The sequence below is a fragment of the Podarcis muralis genome, chromosome 6 (genome assembly GCF_964188315.1).
Source record: "Podarcis muralis chromosome 6, rPodMur119.hap1.1, whole genome shotgun sequence".
NCBI classification, from domain to species: Eukaryota; Metazoa; Chordata; class Lepidosauria; order Squamata; family Lacertidae; genus Podarcis; species Podarcis muralis.
Window position 1 is genome coordinate 14,301,350 of NC_135660.1, and position 18,583 is coordinate 14,319,932.

General features: G+C 43.2%; 1 protein-coding gene across 13 annotated transcripts in view; it reads right to left on the minus strand.

The window, feature by feature from the left end:
* Window positions 1-2,417: 2,417 nt before the first annotated feature.
* Window positions 2,418-18,583, minus strand: part of ECT2 (epithelial cell transforming 2) — a 43,387-nt gene continuing 27,221 nt past the window's right edge. For 9 of the 13 annotated variants that reach the window (XM_028731590.2, XM_028731589.2, XM_028731587.2 and 6 more), the window contains 6 exons: window positions 15,141-15,279; window positions 12,536-12,690; window positions 8,662-8,769; window positions 7,340-7,486; window positions 4,687-4,936; window positions 2,418-3,683 (listed from right to left, as the gene is read on the minus strand). In XM_028731590.2, coding sequence (XP_028587423.1) covers window positions 4,688-4,936; window positions 7,340-7,486; window positions 8,662-8,769; window positions 12,536-12,690; window positions 15,141-15,279 — 798 coding nt within the window. In that variant the 3' untranslated portion in view covers window positions 2,418-3,683; window position 4,687. The remainder of the gene's footprint in view (window positions 3,684-4,686; window positions 4,937-7,339; window positions 7,487-8,661; window positions 8,770-12,535; window positions 12,691-15,140; window positions 15,280-18,583) is intronic. The other 4 variants (XM_028731595.2, XM_028731594.2, XM_028731596.2 and 1 more) reach the window with 1 other exon arrangement.

Here is an 18,583-nt window from a genome sequence, read left to right on the forward strand (position 1 = left end):
CTCTCAGACAAGAGATGTTCAATTTCTTATATCCACTACAGAGTTTCACTGCTGTAATTTCTGAGCAGGTCTAAAGCTAGTTAGCCTTGTAATCTCCAATGGACAAACCAGCAAGATCTGCAACAAACAGGAAAAGCAAGCACATCCACATATAATAAGCAACAGTCCAAACAAGTAGACCAGGAAAATGGAGTCCAAGACCTTCACAACCCAAAAGCCAATATTAAAAATAATTAATGCTAACAAAAATAAAAGCTATTGCAACAATTGTGCATTAAAACATGTGAGATAAGCCTGCATAGTAATATTATTAGGTACTGTTGTTGCAATATATTGTATTTTGCACCATTTCTTAACTTCTTTTCAGCTCCTATGGACTTGGTCTGTGGTTCTTGAGGAATTCTAAAATAACCTATTTAAAAACAGCATGGCTCCGGTGAAAGAATAGTACGCAAGACAACGATAGGTTGGATAGACTGTCAGCTTTCTAAAGGCAGGAGCTGCCAAAAAGAAGAGGACTATTTGTTTCTTGGCTCCACAAAGTGGCACAAAAGTTTTAACTTCAAGCTTTACATTCTAACAATAGGTTGTGCTTTGCTGGGAGACAAGAAACGAAGTCTTATATAGCAGTAGTTTTTTGTGGGTTTTTAAAAAAAAGAAACCTGCTAATGATGTGCAAACTGTGGCTTGTCCCACGATGAGCAGTCTTCTTAATGCTGAAATAGTTTGCCCACCCACAGTCTGGCAGTGTAACAAATTCTGCTATTAAAATTGTCACCTTTTTAGGGTTAGGAACCCTCCTGATGAAATGGGTTGAGATTTGTTGAAGGGTGGAATTAGTTACGACCTTAAAGGCAAACATCTTTCTCCCTATGTCAGCACTGTACTCTACTGTTCCAGTCACTCGGTTCTATTTAAAGTTCCTAGTGCTGTTTGAAGAGGCATATATTCTCACTGCAAGCTATTAAAGCATTTATGGACTATGATGATTAATCTGTGTTCTTTTCTGAACAGGGGTGGTGGAACAGTTGTGAGAGTACCTGTTGCTTATAAGTTATCCCCAGGAGTTAAGAGAGCTGCCCTTTGCTATGCGCTAAAAGGGCTCTTACACTGCAATTTCTTTTTCCTTTTCCTTTTTCTTGTTTATTAAGCATTTCAAGATCTAAAGACAGAAGCAGAAAACTGAACTAGCTGGAAACGACTGGCTTGCACACCCCTTATGCAGAGGGCCTCCTTGGTAGTGGCACCCTCCCTGTGGAACGCCCTTTCACCAGATGTCAAGGAAATAAACAACTATCTGACTTTTAGAAGACATCAGAAGGCAGCCCTGTTCAGGGAAGTTTTTAATGTTTGATGTTTTACCGCATTATTATTATTATGTTGGGAGCCACCCAGAGTGGCTGGGAAAACCCAGTCAGATGGGTGGGATAAAAATAATAATAATAATTTGAGGTGCTTTCAAACTGCTAGGTTGGCAGGATGTCTGGTGGTAAAAGGTAAAGGTACCCCTGCCCATACGGGCCAGTCTTGACAGACTCTAGGGTTGTGCGCTCATCTCACTCTAGAGGCCGGGAGCCAGCGCTGTCCGCAGACACTTCCGGGTCACATGGCCAGTGTGACAAGCTGCATCTGGCGAGCCAGCGCAGCACACGGAACGCCGTTTACCTTCCCGCTGGTAAGCGGTCCCTATTTATCTACTTGCACCCGAAGGTGCTTTCGAACTGCTAGGTTGGCAGGCGCTGGGACCGAACGACAGGAGCGCACCCCACCGCGGGGATTCAAACCGCCGACCTTTCGATCGGCAAGTCCTAGGCGCTGAGGCTTTAACCCACAGCGCCACCCGCGTCCCATATGTCTGGTGGTAGCAAGTACTTAAAGGATAGAATGGTCGGCTGAACAGAGCGGTACACTCTACTAACCAGGAACTGCCGTTCCTCAAACAGCACATGGTCCAAGTGGGCTGGGTGATGGCAATCACAAGGTCTCACAGACTTTGCTTGTTTCTGTGGACTTTGAAGGCCCTACCACTTCACATTTGGGCATTTTAGAATTGTGACACAGAAAAGCTTTGGCACTCACAATTACTGATCAAGCACCCATAATGCCACAAAAGCTTTTCCATTCCCACCCAGTAGATTCTGCGTATTGTCATCTCTGCAGCGCTGTTGTCTCCAGACCCTCAGTCTTTCTCTCTCTTTGAAGAAGGAAAGAAGTTTAAGGAGCAATTCAACAGGGAGAGGATTTCATTGTTCAAAGTAAGTAGTAATAGAAATGTCCTTGGTGAATTTTCCACTCTAAGAAATGCTCAAAAGCAGCTGAATAGGATGCACGTTGTTTGTGTTGCTAGGATATTGCAAAAATTATTCAGTGAACTTGGGAGGGTGGGATCTGCAGGGGTTAACATGAAAAATTAAAGATAAGCGACACAAACCACTCTATTTATTTACACAAGTTTCTGCCAGTATAGAATTGTAAAAGATACAAGTAGTAAAAAAAAGTGGCACAGGTTACACTTATTAGTAGCAGTCAGTGGTTAAGAGAAAATGGGAAATTAGAAATCCCACCCACTCCAACCCCCATAAATGGACAGCAACAAACCAAGTTTATTGTATGCAGAAACTTAATTTTCAGAGGGAGTTTAGAAGTATAGCCTGAAAACTTGATATTTAAAAAGTTTAAGATGTGAGAAAATACTGTATAAAAAAAAACCTAAAGAAAACAAGGTGAACATTTTTATATGAAAGCCTTTGAATAATAAAAAATAGCAGCAGTAGATATTGAAATCAGATCTACATTTTCATCTCCATAGAAAATCTGTGCACAAAAACTAAGTATATTAAGAAATTGAAGTGTTACACTTGAGTTTTAGATATAGCTTTTTTATATTAAAAAAATGGTCCCCATTCAAAAATTATAAATACAATTTAGTACAGTGATTTTTCTAGGGGCTTCCACTTCAAGTGATTTTGCATTTTGTTGGGCAACAGTAAAACCTAGCAGCTAAAGAGCGTCAGACCAACAGACATGTGGGGCCAACCATTTGCATATTTCCACTAAACCACTGCCACCGATGCACTTTCATCATGCTTGAAGTATAATTTAGGCTTTAAAAAAACAGATTTATACTTTAAACAGTAAGCAAGTGTTTCACTTTGGATATTGGTCTATGCAATGGTTAATTCGAACCGTCAGCCTCTAAACATACAAACACTATTTTAAAAGCGAAATCCGCAATCCTCAGCCAGTGCGGGCATCAGTGAGCAACTTCTGAATATCCGCAGGCAGGTCCAACATTGGTTTATTCATAAAGTCACTGCGCAATGTTTACACTAAGCAGAATATTTCCATTATGCCAATAGGATGATTTGTGCAAAGGAATATGTTCTCTCCAAGCCAAGGTTGAGTTCTTCAGTTGTTTAGTAGGCACATCAGACAACTCTTGGTGATTAATTTAGTGTTATCTAAAACGCTTACTAATTCCCACTAAGTGCTAACTAAGTACCACTGTTCATGTCAGTAAATGGTCACTTCAAAAAGCTAGACCACTTTCCGTCAGTCAAAATTGTAAGTTGCAACTCCATTTCCTGTCCATGTCATATTAAGTGAGTAGTTGACCGACTTAAAGTATGGCTCCTCTTTTCAAACACTGATGGCAGGTTGATCAAGGACGGAGAGTGGATGCCCTGTTCAAAGAAAAGAAGAAATATTAAGTGTATACATCTCCCGTGGAAGAAATACTTCTAATGTGTGCCTGGAAAAGGAGGGCGGATTCAAGGGGATCACAAGGAAGCAGAGATCTTCCCCGCTTTAAAATCCAGGTTTTCAAAGTGTCAGCAAGTAAGGCGGACATACGTCTTCAGAAACACTATTGAGAGGTTGTGTGTGTGTTGCATTTCTATTAAGCAGCAGCTTCTCCAACTCAGCCTTTCGACATGTAAGGTTTTCTAATGTAGCCAAGCCTCAAGAGAAATAAAGATGAGGCATTGCTTTCTACTTAAACGTATGCAAGAGCAGTTCTGCCCTCGCTGCATTTTCGTGCTTTCAAAGTGGTGTCTAAAAGAAGGGCAAGAAAGATAGAAAAACCCTCTCGGACTATTATAGATCGCTATACATTTTACAACTGTATCACAATTATCCACAATCGCTATACAACTCAAAGGTTTTGTTTTTGGATAGGGCAAGCTTCAAGGTCATTTAAAAATATTGACAGCTTGCAGCAGGCAAAGGGTATTGTAATTGGTGCAAGAATTTATTTTATAGGAGCTCCTAACCCCCCAAAATAGTGCCCTGCAGGTCACTTTAGCCAAATGACTTCTTTTAGGATGTCCAGTTATCTTAGTAATTCTGCCACATACCCACTCTGCAAGAGATTGAAGGAATGGACAGAACTTCCAAATGTCAAAGCTACCTTTTTCTCAAGTAAATAGCCACATAGTTTTGTTTTATAAAAAAAAGCATATGTACCTTAAAATGCCAGAAAACATGGAAAGAAACCCATAGCAAGATCAGTATCAGTGGTGACCATGCAAACACCATTAATTTGAATGAAGGAATTCAAGCATTTTGGGACAGAAGTGAAAGAGTGCTTAAGAGAGGCCCAGAACCTGGAAAATGTTAGACAGACTGTATTTAAGGCCAGTCTCTTTGCCTCCGAGAAGTGCCCAACAAGGAGGTGGCAGAGCTCACTTTAGGCGGCCCTCTGGTCATCAGTCGCTTCCTCTCTGGTGGTGCTGATGACTGGGCAAGGACTGGGCAGGGAACAGGTGTTTAGGCTGTCAGAGCTGGAAGCAACTCTCCCTTCTACACCATGGGAAGCAGCTATCAGAGGCCGAGGCCTAGAGCTCGGGGAGTTCCCATCAACGGAGTTGGAACGCTGCACACTAACAATGTGCTTAACCGGTTCACATAAACTGTACGTAGAAGCGCAGCGAGTAATCTAAAAACATTGTGGGAAGAGGGGAACGGAGAGTTAATCCACACATCGCATTCAGTCCAGATCTATCACGATCTCCCATTGTGCTTCTCCCCGTACCATTTTATTTTAGATTAAGGAAGAGCCTGGCCAGGCTGACAAGCCAAGGACAATGTACTAACTGCTTCCTTTGAGCTCTTCAGTCCAAGATGTGCTTGAACTAGATTTACCTTTCAGAGATTACGATGCTCCACCTGTATGACTAATCCCTCTGTTCTGTATTTCAGTAATTTATACCTTCCAAAACAAAAGTCTCTTTCAACCCAAGGACATTCTACTGCTGGGAAATGCCTGTTGTGTTGTAGAGTGGGAGAAGGAGGGGGGCACTAAAGCAATTCTGGCTCTAAGAAGAGATCCGCAGGTGTATGACACCACCTAGTTGAAGCCTTCAGACCGAGTTTATATATCAAAGTACATCCAAATTATAAAGTGCTCACTGTGCTTAAATTGCAAGAGTAGATTTCTTTTAATGGCACGATATGGCCTAGATCTCATCTTCAGTGGCTATCTCCATGTTTGCTCATTCATCTTCCATGAAAATACTTAGCAGTACGTGGAGTAAGTTGCATACTTCATTACAGTCATCATTGCAACAATAAATGCCGATATTACAAGTGAAGTGTCTATGAGTGGACCTAAAGCCAGTAAAATTGACCAGTTTGGCAAAGGCCATCGGGTGAGCACATTGCAGAGACAAGGACTGAACTGGAGATTACTGGGCTTAAAGGTCAGTCTTCATCGGTCTCTATGCTACCCCTGCGATAGGAGTCATTAAATGATTTGGTCAACATTGCCATTTCAGGGATGACACAGGAACATGTTCAAAACCACCCAGCATATCCATCATGGCTGTATTGAGCCTTATCTCCCAGTTCAGAGACAGGTTCTGCCCAACAAATCGTCTGCACTTTTAGGAAAGAACTAGTTACTCATCTAACAATAGCCCCCTTTTCTTAACATCTACAGACCTAACATCTGCACCCTTTCCTCCACTGGGCAAAAAAAATCTTTTGGAGTCTGCAAAAATTCTATTCAAAGGCTTGCGGAACCCTCTGCTCTAAGAGGCTCACCCAGAATACCAACATCATAATATCAGTAAAAGTGGGTTGGGATCTTTCATAATATCAGTAAAAGTGGGTTGGGATCAGGTAAACTAAGTGGAGAACTGTGACATTTTATGGGTTTTGATGCAATGGAGCAGAGAAAAGAAATTTCCAGCTCACAACAGCTGGAGAACTATGTATGTTCTGGGAATGAGGTCTATCTATCCAGTTTAGAATGGTAGACACTGCCTGGCAGGATGGCAGCACCAAATTGTGTTTTCAAGAGATATTGAGCATTCCCATTTCAAGTGCTGTTACGGTGCAAGGACACCCTCTTAAGGTTATTTCCCTTAAGGCCTGATGTAGAAAAGGAAAACTTGGCCGTGCTTGTTGTGGTTAGCTGAACAGTTCATCAGAGGAGCAAGCAGCCCTGCCGTGGAGACAAGGCCAGCCACCCTTCATTGGCTTCATTCACCTAGTACCGCTAGACGCCATCACAAAACATTGAACGGAGCTCCTCCAAAGGGACTAACAGTCCAAATGCACATTTATCTATATGATTCAAGAGTGTCTTTCCATCCCATGCTTTTGATTAATCTTTATAGCTGTAATATTTTTAACTACTCCTTGTCACTTTTCTTTTTTCTTTCTTTTCTGGGAAGCCCTTTTTTGCCAGAACACATAACCACAAGACATTTAATAAGATCCAAATTCCCCTAAAGGAAGGCCATAGCTCAGTGTTTGAGAATCTGCTCAGGGTGCAGAAGGTTCTACGTTCAGACCCTGGCATCTCCAGATAGGGCTGGGACAGACCACATTTGAAACCCTGAAGAGCTGCTGCCAGCCAGTGTAGGCTATACTGAGCTAGATGGGCTCAATTGCCTGACTCAGCATAAGGCAGTTTCCCATGCACCCTAGCCCACAACCCAACTTTTATCTACCAAAAAGGAATTTCCTGCGCTCAGATTGTTCTCTCTTTCATGGCTGCAGAACCTCTGAGCACCTTCGTAGCTCAGTTTCTGAAACGTTTTGTTTTCTCAAATGTCTTTAATTGGTCACAAGAGAGCAGATTTTCTTCTGTAAGATACATTCCTCACTATCTCCTCCAGGCACGCTCACTTCTGCCTGACATTTAGAGTGGATTTCTCTACTACAGTTGAGATCTTTTAATTACATTGACCACACAGGTGTTATGACTTCCGGAGAGAGATTAACAGACATGATTACAATAAGCTTCATTATTGAAATAAGAACAGTGCAGGAGCCTGCCTCCCCACTCGGGGCTTTTATATTATTCAAGACTTCTCTGGGAAAAGTCACTTACAGCTAGCGATGAAGTACTGGCAACGCGTCCTCCTAAGTAATTCTCACTAGCTGGGAAGAAAGTCCTTCCTTCGACGCTGCTGTGCGCCATCAATGCTCTCCGGAGCGCTCTCTTTGGTGTCTTGGAGAATGAGAAGGCTCGTGTGACCTGCAGAGTTTTAAGAACCACGTTAAGTAAACCGTAGAAAAGACTACAGTGTTACCCTTATTTAAAATACGGGGAAATCGATTCCACATTTTTCAGTAAGGCTTCTTCTGCTGTTCTGCGCTGATACATTTTGTTGCATTTTGCTTACCACTAGCCAAAGCAGCAAGGATTAAATGTATTTGATATATTCGTAAGAACATAACATCCCTGGTGGATCAGGCCAGATTCCCATCTAGTCTAGCATCCTCTCCTCACAGTGGCCAGCCAGATGTGTCCAACACATCTGCAGTCCAACAGCGCTCACCCCACTTGTGATTCCCGGGAACTGGTACTCAGAGACATACTGCCTCTGGCAATATAGCCATGGAGGCTAATAATGCAGCCTTACCCTCCATGAATTTGCCTAATGTTGCTTTAAAGCCATCCAACCATCTTGTTCCCATTCATGCCTATTCCAGCCTCACACTTCATATCGCTATAGATTTGCTAGCCAAACAACATTATATTACTTTTTTTTCCCCAACACAAACCAACCAAGATTCTTAATACACTTAAAAGACTAACACATTTATTATGGTGTAAGCTTCTGTGGACTAGAGCTCACTTCCTCAGATGCAGGATCAACATCTATATTGAGAGGAATGAGGGAGGAGGAATCATACATAGAGAAACAGTCACACCCTGGATATAGAAAGGTGGGGGAACTGTAGATAGTGGAATCAAATGCCAAATAGTGGAAGTGACATAAAAGGCCCCTGTTTTCACTGTCAAAAACCAAAACCCAAAACTAACAAGGCCCTACCCCCCTCAGATTTGTCACAATTTGTTTCAACATGAAAAAGTTATGATCTTTTTACTGGTGCCAAACTCTCAAACTCTGTGCTGGAATAGTAACACATAAAAGATTGAGAGAAGACCACATACATCAGCTAAAAGCTCCTTACACAATTGAGGGCTACTGCACAATATACCTCTGGAAACATTTGTCAGTGGTTTACATTCATTCTCTCATGATGTGCGGAGCATGTGCAAGTGTCACATTTAGGCTCAAATATTCCAGTGCAATAAAACTTGTCACCGGGAAGGGAACTGAATGGGTTTTGCCCCCAAATGAAAAACCTTGATGCGAGAAGATAGCTTCAGAATAGCATTTGTTTATTAGTTAAACCTTGTACCTTTTTGGATGTTTTTTTAATGGCCCGGGATGCCCTGCTCAGTGTGCTGTCCACATCCTTCGTGCTTACTTCAATGGAATCCGGATCAGTAGCATAAATGAGATCTTCCTGCAAAGGAAAGAAGGCTTGAGAACTTACTCGAAGGCGAAGCCACCGTGAAAGTAAGAGATTCACGTTTCAAAAATCAACAGCAGACTTCAAATTCTCAGGCACCGCCCTCAGATTCTCACTACCAAAGACAAAACCTTCCAGATAGGAGCTGCAAACCTTCAGAACTCTACTGCTTAGCCAGCAGGTAGGAAAAACAAAGAGCAAAATTAAAGGCTTTACTGCCACCATGTGGGGTATGGAAGTCAGTGTACACATCGCTATGAAAAAGCAAAGTCCCTTTAGTCTGGAAAAGGGAAAGTTTGTGACTTCAACTGACAAGGTGGCAACCATTCCTAAGTCCAGTCTAACCTAGTGATGGAGATCCCTCAGCATTCAGAGTTTATTACAGCAGCTAAAATACACACCACTTCCTTTTTCAACGGCAGCACACTTTCAACCATGAAATGTTCCATGTTTTTAAGAGGTCTTAAAAGATATAGTGGTACCTTGGTAGTCGAATGGCCTGGCTCCCGAACAAATCGGCTCCCGAATGCCGTAAACCCGGAAGTGAGTGTTCGGGTTTGCAAACATTTTTTGGAAGCCAAACGTCTGACGCGGCTTCCAATTGAGTGCAGGAAGCTCCTGCAGCCAATCGGAAGCCGCGCCTTGGTTTTCGAACAGTTTCGGGAGTCAAACGGACTCCCTGAAAAGATTAAGTTTGAGAACCAAGGTACCACTGTATTTAGCTCTGCCAGGAAAAAGCCTATTCAAAGACAGCTCTTTCGTACATTTAGGAGTCAAATCCTAAGTACAGTCAGAAGAATCTGATATAATGGGGCTTTATATACTTGTACATGGTTTCAGCCTGACAACTGTGTGTTTTTCATACATAGGGCAATGCTGTGCTTTTAGCCCCATCCCCAACATCACACCAGGACAGCTGGGTGTCCTGACCACAGAGAACTCTTACACACGAGCAAGAACTTGTGCATTGCTCCTTTTCAGACAACTGCAAAAAATTCAGTTGTTAAAGGAATCGGGCAAGGCTAAAAGCACAAACCAGTGAATAAGACATTGCCCAACACCAAAGCAGCAGACACATAGAATACTATATAAAACAATGTCTTTCGTTGAATAAATTCCCTTGGATCACTTGCAACCCTAAATCAGCTCCACTGAAATACAGAATGTTTAGAATTGGGGTGTGTTGTGAGTAATATGCAAACCAAATGGCACCTTATGATAGGTTTGTTCTCTGGAACCACTGAGTGACAGAGTCCCAGCGCCACGTTCTTTTACTTTTCTAAGCATAGGCATGCACAACTGACATTAGGCAATCGTCTTTCCCTAGAAGAATGAATCAATCAAGTGATCACCAAAAGCCTAATGGTGCACATGCGGGATCTGCTGGAAATAAAATAATTGTTTAACACACACACATTCTGTCTTCTCCCAACAGACATCAAGGCAGCGATCAACAACAAATTAAAAGAATGGTTGCTTTGCTCAAAACTATTTGATTAAATTATTTTAATGGTACTTTTTATTTTGCTGTTTTGGAGTTTTTATAAAACAAAAGAGAGAGAGAGTGAGTTAACGTTCACGGCCCAACAGGCTTCCTGGAAAGGATGACTTACTATGCCAATTTAATGTATGCTACCTCATACTAAACAGGTGGGCAGGCAAAGCAGATCTCCATATAACACTATTTATTAGGGATGATTAATGGCAACAAAATTCACCTTGTATTGGCAGCGTCTGCAAGCAACCCAATCTGCTCTGAACCACACTGAATAATTGGATTCATTATTTCAGGTTTTCAAATCTGATCTGTTAGATCCCAAGTTCTGTTTCACACCCACTGACTATATGGGGAATCTAAAAACTGTTGTAGCCTTCCAAAAAAAAACCAACCCTTCACATAAGTGGGTGAAATTTGTAGGCAAGGGAGCCCCTTCAGAGTGCATTAAGCCTGCCAAACTTCAGGCAGAGCCATCCAGCGGTTTTTTGCGGGGACCCCTTAAATAAAAAAAGACCTCTTAAGCTTTATTTTCTGCCAGAATTAGCTGCAAATTGCAGGCATGAATGCCCCTTCTGAGAGCATGAAGCCTGCCAAATCTCAGAAAAAATAGGTGCATAGATGCAGACTTTCCCATTTTGGAGTGGGAAAATACAAATCATTTTTCTGTTTTCTGTTTTGTTTTATTTTTTTGTGGGAAATCAAGTTTGAAAGCTGGGAGGCATGATGAAGCTGCCCCTGGGTGGGAAACCAGCAGAAGTGCAGACAAGCAGGTTACTTGTTATGAAAAAAACTGGGAAAGAAGCAGGCTGACACAATAACTTAACTCCGTATGTCCTGCTATCACAGCCAAAGCTCAGAGAAAGATGACCCACATGGAGAGGTTTATTTACTTCATTCCCCCCTCCCAATCACCCACTGGAGTGATTCAGAAAAAGAATTCACTTTGATTGAAAGCTTGGCCTGTCTAGCAAAACAAGATATCCCCGCACCCTACCCCACCCTTCCAAAGCTCTGGGCAGCTTGGTTTCGTTTCTCAGAAAAGAAAAAAGGGCCCTGTGCACCTATTCTTCTGAGATTTGTCAGGCTTCATCTTGTGGGGCGGGGGAGAGAAGGCCCGAAGTGAAATCAGTTTAGGAGGTCCCTGATCCCCCACAATATAGCTTGTTAACAGCACGACCCAACTTGGAAACATGAAATCATGGGCCACATCACTCCAATTCACCTCCTTATTTGCAGTATGCACAGAGCTGCTACACACCCCTATTTAAGGGCAACAGTGCACTCCAAACACAGATGTGCTGCACCTGTTACGGCAATAACTCCAGGCAAGCATACCATGCAAACAAGTCAAAACAAAAAAAAATCCTTCCAGTAGCACCTTAAAGACCAACTAAGTTAGTTCTTGGTATGAGCTTTCGTGTGCATGCACACTTCTTCAGATACATGCAAACAAGAGCATTGTTGTTGTTCGCACGGCTTTGATCCTTACCTGGGAGTTAAGTGCCATTTAACTCCAAGGGGTCTTTTCTGAATCCAAACAAACATGTTGAGTTGTGGCTCTGTGGACAGTTCCATCAGGCACCTCCTGCCCCTGAACTGTGCCAGGGGGCCGTTCCAGGAGCAACTGTTTAATAACTGGTGCCCGAGTTTTGATTTTGATTTTCCTCTTCCCTCCCTGCCCCTTTCCCCTATTGTGTTGCATATTTTTAGATTGTAAGCCTGCAAGTAAGGACTGCTTTGTTCTGACTGTATGTAACCCACTTTGAGCACCTCTTGGCTGAAGAGTAGGGTAAAAATGCTGTAAATAAATTATAAATGCAGGCGACTCCCCATTTACGCAGGAGTTACGTTCCGAGGCTCTGCACATTTAAGCAAAGCCACATTTATTTGAAACACCATTGAAAAACCCTGTTCCTCTACATCCGGTTTCACACCCTCACTTGGCTCCACGATTGACTTGCATATACTGCTGTGCTCACTGATGCTGCTGACACCATTGCTTTGCCAACTATGAGAACAGGATGCGCTTTAAGTTCACTGAGTACAGATACAGTCTCCAAGAGATTACAGCCTTGATGAACTGGCAGCAAGCTCTTCTGAGAAGTTGTCCCATCTTGCAGACCTTTGCCACAAGACATGCTACCAGTGGGCCTGGCCTGTTAGTTCTGGCATAGCCATCTGACATAGATCTCTTAAACCTCTACACATTTAAAACAGGTTCAAGGTACAACCCCCTCGTCAGCTCTGATATCAAGAACTTACAGCATCTGCTTTGCATATCGTGTTGGCTACGTGCCGGCACAGCATCTTCAGCCAGTTCTCCTTGGGAGGTTCCTCAGTCGTTATCTGGAAGCTGAACAACAAGTTGCTCTGCTCGGTCGGTGGTCGCACAACTAACGCAAATGCTTTGTGGCACTCTGCAAAAAACAGCAACAGATCAGTCAACAATCTTAGCAACTCACTATTAGAGGAAGAGGGGAGCGTGGACAACTGAGTATTGTCCTAGGTCAGCACAAGAACCGAAGTTCAGAAGCCTGAATATCAAAGAAGCGTGCAGGCCATCTCCACACAGAACTGACTCTTCATATATTCATCTCAGCAGCGTCTCCCCATTTCAGCTGCCATGTGTGTGGGCTACAGAAGGAAGTCTAAAAACACGTCCTGCACATTGCAATGGAGAACCAGTGCACAGGACTTCTAATACTTGAGAAAACACCACATGTTGGACATAAGGTGGGTCAGTTTTCCCACCCATAGAAAACAAGGGGACGAAGTTCAACAAAGGTTTTTATGCGGTAGTGAAGGTGCAGGATGCTTTATTTAACCATTACAGGTCTGTCGCCACCAAAACAAGGTACAGCATCTCAGGGGACAGTGAAGTCTACAAAGCCGTGTGAGCAGAATAAAGATTCAGAAGATAAATATCCACATTCAGCCACAACAAAGAAGACACTGCACAAAATTCGGAAGCAAGAGGCGAATGGCATTGCCACACCTTCAGTGACAAAGGTCCAAACCTTTCAACCTCACCATATAGTGTATGATGCTTTTAAAAGACCATGTGTTTTGCAGTTATGCCCTGGCTTTCAAGAACTGTTACTGCTTGTATTCAGGGATTATTTCTTTCGACAACTCACGTAACATTTTAAATACAAATTGTTCTAAGGACCTTAGAGTGAAGGGAGAGTAAATCAAGGTATTTGAATGGTGTGGTAAACGTAGAACAAAAAGAAATTTAGGGATCAGGAAAGAACCAGAGCCTATTAGAACAACAATCAGTAGAAAAAGGAGGGGTCATCGAGGAGGACTGTGCTTCAAAATATTAAGCCCCCTGTGTGATTATAGAAATAAGGAATGGTCAAATAAAACAAGATAGAGAGTTATACCGGTGACTGACGGATCGAGAGAGGAGATTGTCAGTATCAGGATTGGAAAACTGTGAAGTAATAAAGAAGATAACAGAAAGATAAAGGTTGGACATTTAGCTCTTGAAATCCAGAACACGGGAAGTCCCATTATAATTAATTAATTCGGATTATATAATTGGCTATATTGTTTTTTGTTATTGAATGTGGAAATATTTGGTTTGATTTGTTATTAATATGAAAGGTTTTTTTAAAAAATGGAAAATGAATAAAAAATATTTTTTTGGAAAAAGGAAAGAGACATAGGATTTTGTGCATAACTTTCCACCGCCTATGAACAAAAGTCGCCTCTCAACCTTATTTCCCTCTCCTTCAATCACAGTCAGGTGATGAAAGTTTGGCTTGGAGTGCAAGAGCGAGTGCCTGGCCCAAGGGCACCCACCAGCCTTCATGGCCTAACAGGGACTTGAACCAAGTTCTTCCTCTCGCTAGGCCAATACTCTCTACCAGGTGTGGGGAACTTTTGGCACTCCAAACGTTAAAAGACTACAGCTCCCATGAGTCTCAGCAAGCAATAGCAATCGGCGGGGATGATGGGAGCAGAAGTTCAGGAGAAAGGAGAGCCAGTGATTTCCCATACCTGCTCTATACCATGCTGGCTTTTTTACATGCTAAGTCACCAAGCTAAGTTAAAATGAACCTGGGAATGCTCTTAAACCCACTTTGCAACCCTGATTTAAAACAGCATTGTCGAGATGACGACAACAAGGCTCATTCTTATCCAGGATGGCAACTGATAAGGTTTCATGTCAAACCCAGGCACAGTGGGTATTTGCAGATAGGGAAAGTGTACATAACCCTTAGCTTCCTCCTTAACTTCAGTTAGCTTTAACTTTGTACCAGGCAGGTCTGACCTTGATGCAGAACACTATTTCTGAAGTTACAGGAAGAGACTCTTTCCAGCACCCTAGAATGATGCTCTGCCACACATCATTGCAGTGTCTGCACATGCAGGAAATTAAGAAGATTACAATGCTATCTGCAGAAGGAAGTCACACCGATTTCAGTGAAACATGCAGGCATATAAATGATGGTCTAGAGAAAGTTGCACAAGCCTGCTGAAGGCTCTTAAGACAGAACTGTGGGTTTAACTCCTGTCTAAGTTTCAAGCGCCAGTCGTATCAATCTTTGTTCTTAAAAGGTTAATACGCCCACACGAGAAGCTTTATTTTTAGACAAAGCTTTCTGCCAAGGCACATGGAAACACTCGTTGAAGGGCTGTGAGCTCTGAAAGCCTTGAGTGATTTTCTCCAACTCCTGACATTTGACCGTCTTCTCTCACTGCTCCTTTTAATGGTTACTTCCAGCTCCCTGGCCCCCAAGTGAAACCTCTTTGGAAGGTATCTTGTTATTCAGCTGTGCCAAAACATATCAGCGTTTGAAGTCCATCACTCTGCATTATTAGTCCTCAAAAATCCACATCCCACTGCCCATGTTCATACCTTCTGTCTCTCGGATGTCTAGTACTTTCTTGATCTGAGACAGGGGCATGAGGATGATGTGCTTGAGACAGGCTGGTGGCCTGGTATGGCCATGAGGACTCTTGAAGCCACCAATGACTTTGTGCCGCTTCCTTGCAATCTGTTGGGGGGGAAGAAAAGAAAAGGAGGCATGAAAAGAACCAGCTCCTATATCCCCAGAAACATTTAAACTGAAACTTCGGTGACAGCTTCTGAAAATCCGAAACAATTCCAACATACAGACTCATGCTTCTATTGCAAAACGTTCACTATTTTTCCCTGAGAGACAGTCAGTTTTTATGTTCACTTGAAAAACCACATGCTGAATTCTGCATTCTTCTTTTGTCTTGTACTTGTAAAATGATCCAGAATTACATATGGATAGTAAAGGCGCGTTGTACCAGGCACTTGTAAATAAAAGGTACTCGCTTCCACCCACAAGTAGATACATTTTGAATTAAGTCCCCTCAATTGTGAAAGGACCTTGCAAGCAAGCATATATGCTGCTGTGAAGCTATGAGCCCAGTTCAGGCACTGCACTGCACTATTGCACTATATGCTGTAAGCCACCCAGAGTGGCTGGGGAAACCCAGCCAGATGGGTGGAGTATAAATAAATAATAGTAATAATAATAATAAAGCAACTAGGGTTTAATGTGAACAAGTTTATAGACAACAAATGAGGAGAGACCCCAACCGAAACAACTTTTTTGCAACAATTCCTTCCTGCAGGGAGGGAGACTTAATAAGAACAGATCATCAGCCTAAAAATACAAAGGAACTGGGAGAAAGCAAAAGGCAACAATGAAGCCAAAAGTAAATGGAACACATGCAAGCCAGGCAGCTCAAAGAATGTAGACCAGCTTCCAAATTAAGAGCAGCATCATTACATTAGCACATCTAGGCATGCCAAATATACAGTAGATCCAAAACCTGGGGACGCGGGTGGTGCTGTGGGTAAAACCTCAGCGCCTAGGACTTGCCGATCGAAAGATCGGCGGTTTGAATCCCTGCGGCGGGGTGCGCTCCCGTCGCTTGGTCCCAGCACCTGCCAACCTAGCAGTTCAAAAGCACCCTCGGGTGCAAGTAGATAAATAGGGACCGCTTACCAGCGGGAAGGTAAACGGCGTTCCGTGTGCTGCGCTGGCTCGCCAGATGCAGCTTGTCACGCTGGCCACGTGACCCGGAAGTATCTACGGACAGCGCTGGCTCCCAGCCTATAGAGTGAAATGAGCGCACAACCCTAGAGTCTGGCAAGACTGGCCCGTATGGGCAGGGGTACCTTTACCTTTACCTTACCAAAACCTGGAGAACTTTAAGGACTGCCTCCGTATGTCATATGTCTTCCTGGGAGGCCCCATTATTGCACCTCACAGCTGGAGAATAAAGCCTTGGCATTCCTGATATAGGCAGCCTGGCTGCAAAACTTCCTACCCTGAGACTATGTCTAGCTCTTTCACTTTTGAGTCCTCCAAGCTCATACTGTCTAGATGTTGGGTGTCTAAACCCCAGCTTTGGGTCCACCAATTTTGGCAACTGGGGGTGGGGAGTAGACATGGCACTGAGGTGGGTAGAGAGATTTAAAGCTCTCCATCAGAGTACTGGGTTGGGATGCAAAACACCCACAACTCAATCAACAGAGCAACCATTTCATGAGTGGGGCAAGGGCGACAGCTCCCATCTGATCTGCACAGCTGTGTGCTGTGTGTACATACACAAGAGTATGGGGTAGCTACACCCACTAGAGCCATGCAGCCCCCAGAAAGCTGGCCAAAGGTGAATGTGGCTCTTCAGCACCACCACCCCAAAAAAAAGGGTTAATCATCCCCAATATAGACACATACATCTCAGTTGGAAACTTTGTGTACCTGGCATCTGCTTGCTGATTTGCTAAACTTGTTGCTGCTTTTTGAGATTTTATTGATATTGCCTTTTACTATAGTTAGCCTCCGTGAAGCTCCTTCTTAAAAAGCAGAAAAGGGCAAGACAAAAATATTTTTACATGATAGCATACGGGCTAGACAGGGATTGACAAGACTGATTTTGTTTGACACAAATTAAAAGCAGATTTAGAAAACTGGATTCTGCAACCAAACAACACAATATACACAGCCCAGCTACAATCTTGACAACTGCAGCTCCATGGGCCACAGTTGAAGTCTTTAAAGCCCTAGACGGCCTCGGCCCAGTATACCTGAAGGAGCGTCTCCACCCCCATCATTCAGTCCGAACACTGAGGTCCGGCGCCCAGAGCCTTCTGGCGGTTTCCTCACTGCAAGAAGCAAAGTCACAGGGAACCAGGCAGAGGGCCTTCTCGGTAGTGGCTCCCGCCTTGTGGAACGCCGTTCCATCAGATGTCAATGAGATAAACAACTATCTGATGTTTAGAAGACATCTGAAACAGCCCTGTTTGGGAAAGTTTTTAAATGACTGGTGATTTAATGTATTTTTATTCTCCTGTTGGAAGCCGCCCAGAGTGGCTGGGGAAACCCAGCCAGATGGGCGGGGTATAAGTAATAAATTGTTGTTGTTGAAACCCACTGGTCAAGGGCGAGGTTCAAGCTAATTTGTGGCTACTGAAGGCAGATTTTTAAGCAGAGTTCCACATCCCTGGTGCTGCAAATTGTACAGACTACAATGAACTGTGTACTTTATGGCCTCCCCCATGCTAGACTCAAGCATCTGAAACTTGATTACTTTCTTTTCCCCTAGCTCAGTATCTTTCCAACAGCAATTACAGGTTATACTGCTTGTGTGGACACTTTACGCACACATTTTGTATAGCTTAAGCAGAAGCAAAACAGACTTACCTGGCACAGCCATGTTATTTATTCACATTAAATATAAATAAGCCCCACGAGAACTTTGTGCGCCGCTGAGCCACTGTCTTGAGAACTTGAAACAAATGCCAGGATTCTAAGCGGCGCCAAGAGACCAACCGATTTTGATGAGCTACCACTAGAGTAACCAAGACGCATCAATCCCAAAGATGTGAAAAGCAATCTTCTTTTGCTTGCATCGCATCAAGTGGACATTAGGGATGGGAAGACAGCAGAGGAGGACGGCAAAAAGAAGGCTGCGGGGGAGATTTAAAGCAGCTCTCTTTTTCAGGTTAACAAGTACTCAGCTACAGAAATGAGACACTGGTTTAATCCAAATACGGAGGTGCAAGAAGGCAACACTTGACAAAAGCACCGGCCAACTAGACTGGAGGAAACAATGAACCCAGCAACAGTTTCCTCAGTTGACACAGATTGTAGCCTTACGTATGCTTACCTGGGAGTAAAGCCCCATTGAACACAGTGGGTTGTATTTCTATGTAAATATGCATGGGATCATGCTGAGTTTTGGAAATAAGATGTCGGAGGTGCTGCTCCTACATGCAACAGACCAATAAAACTGCCTTGGTTGTAATACTGCAATTTT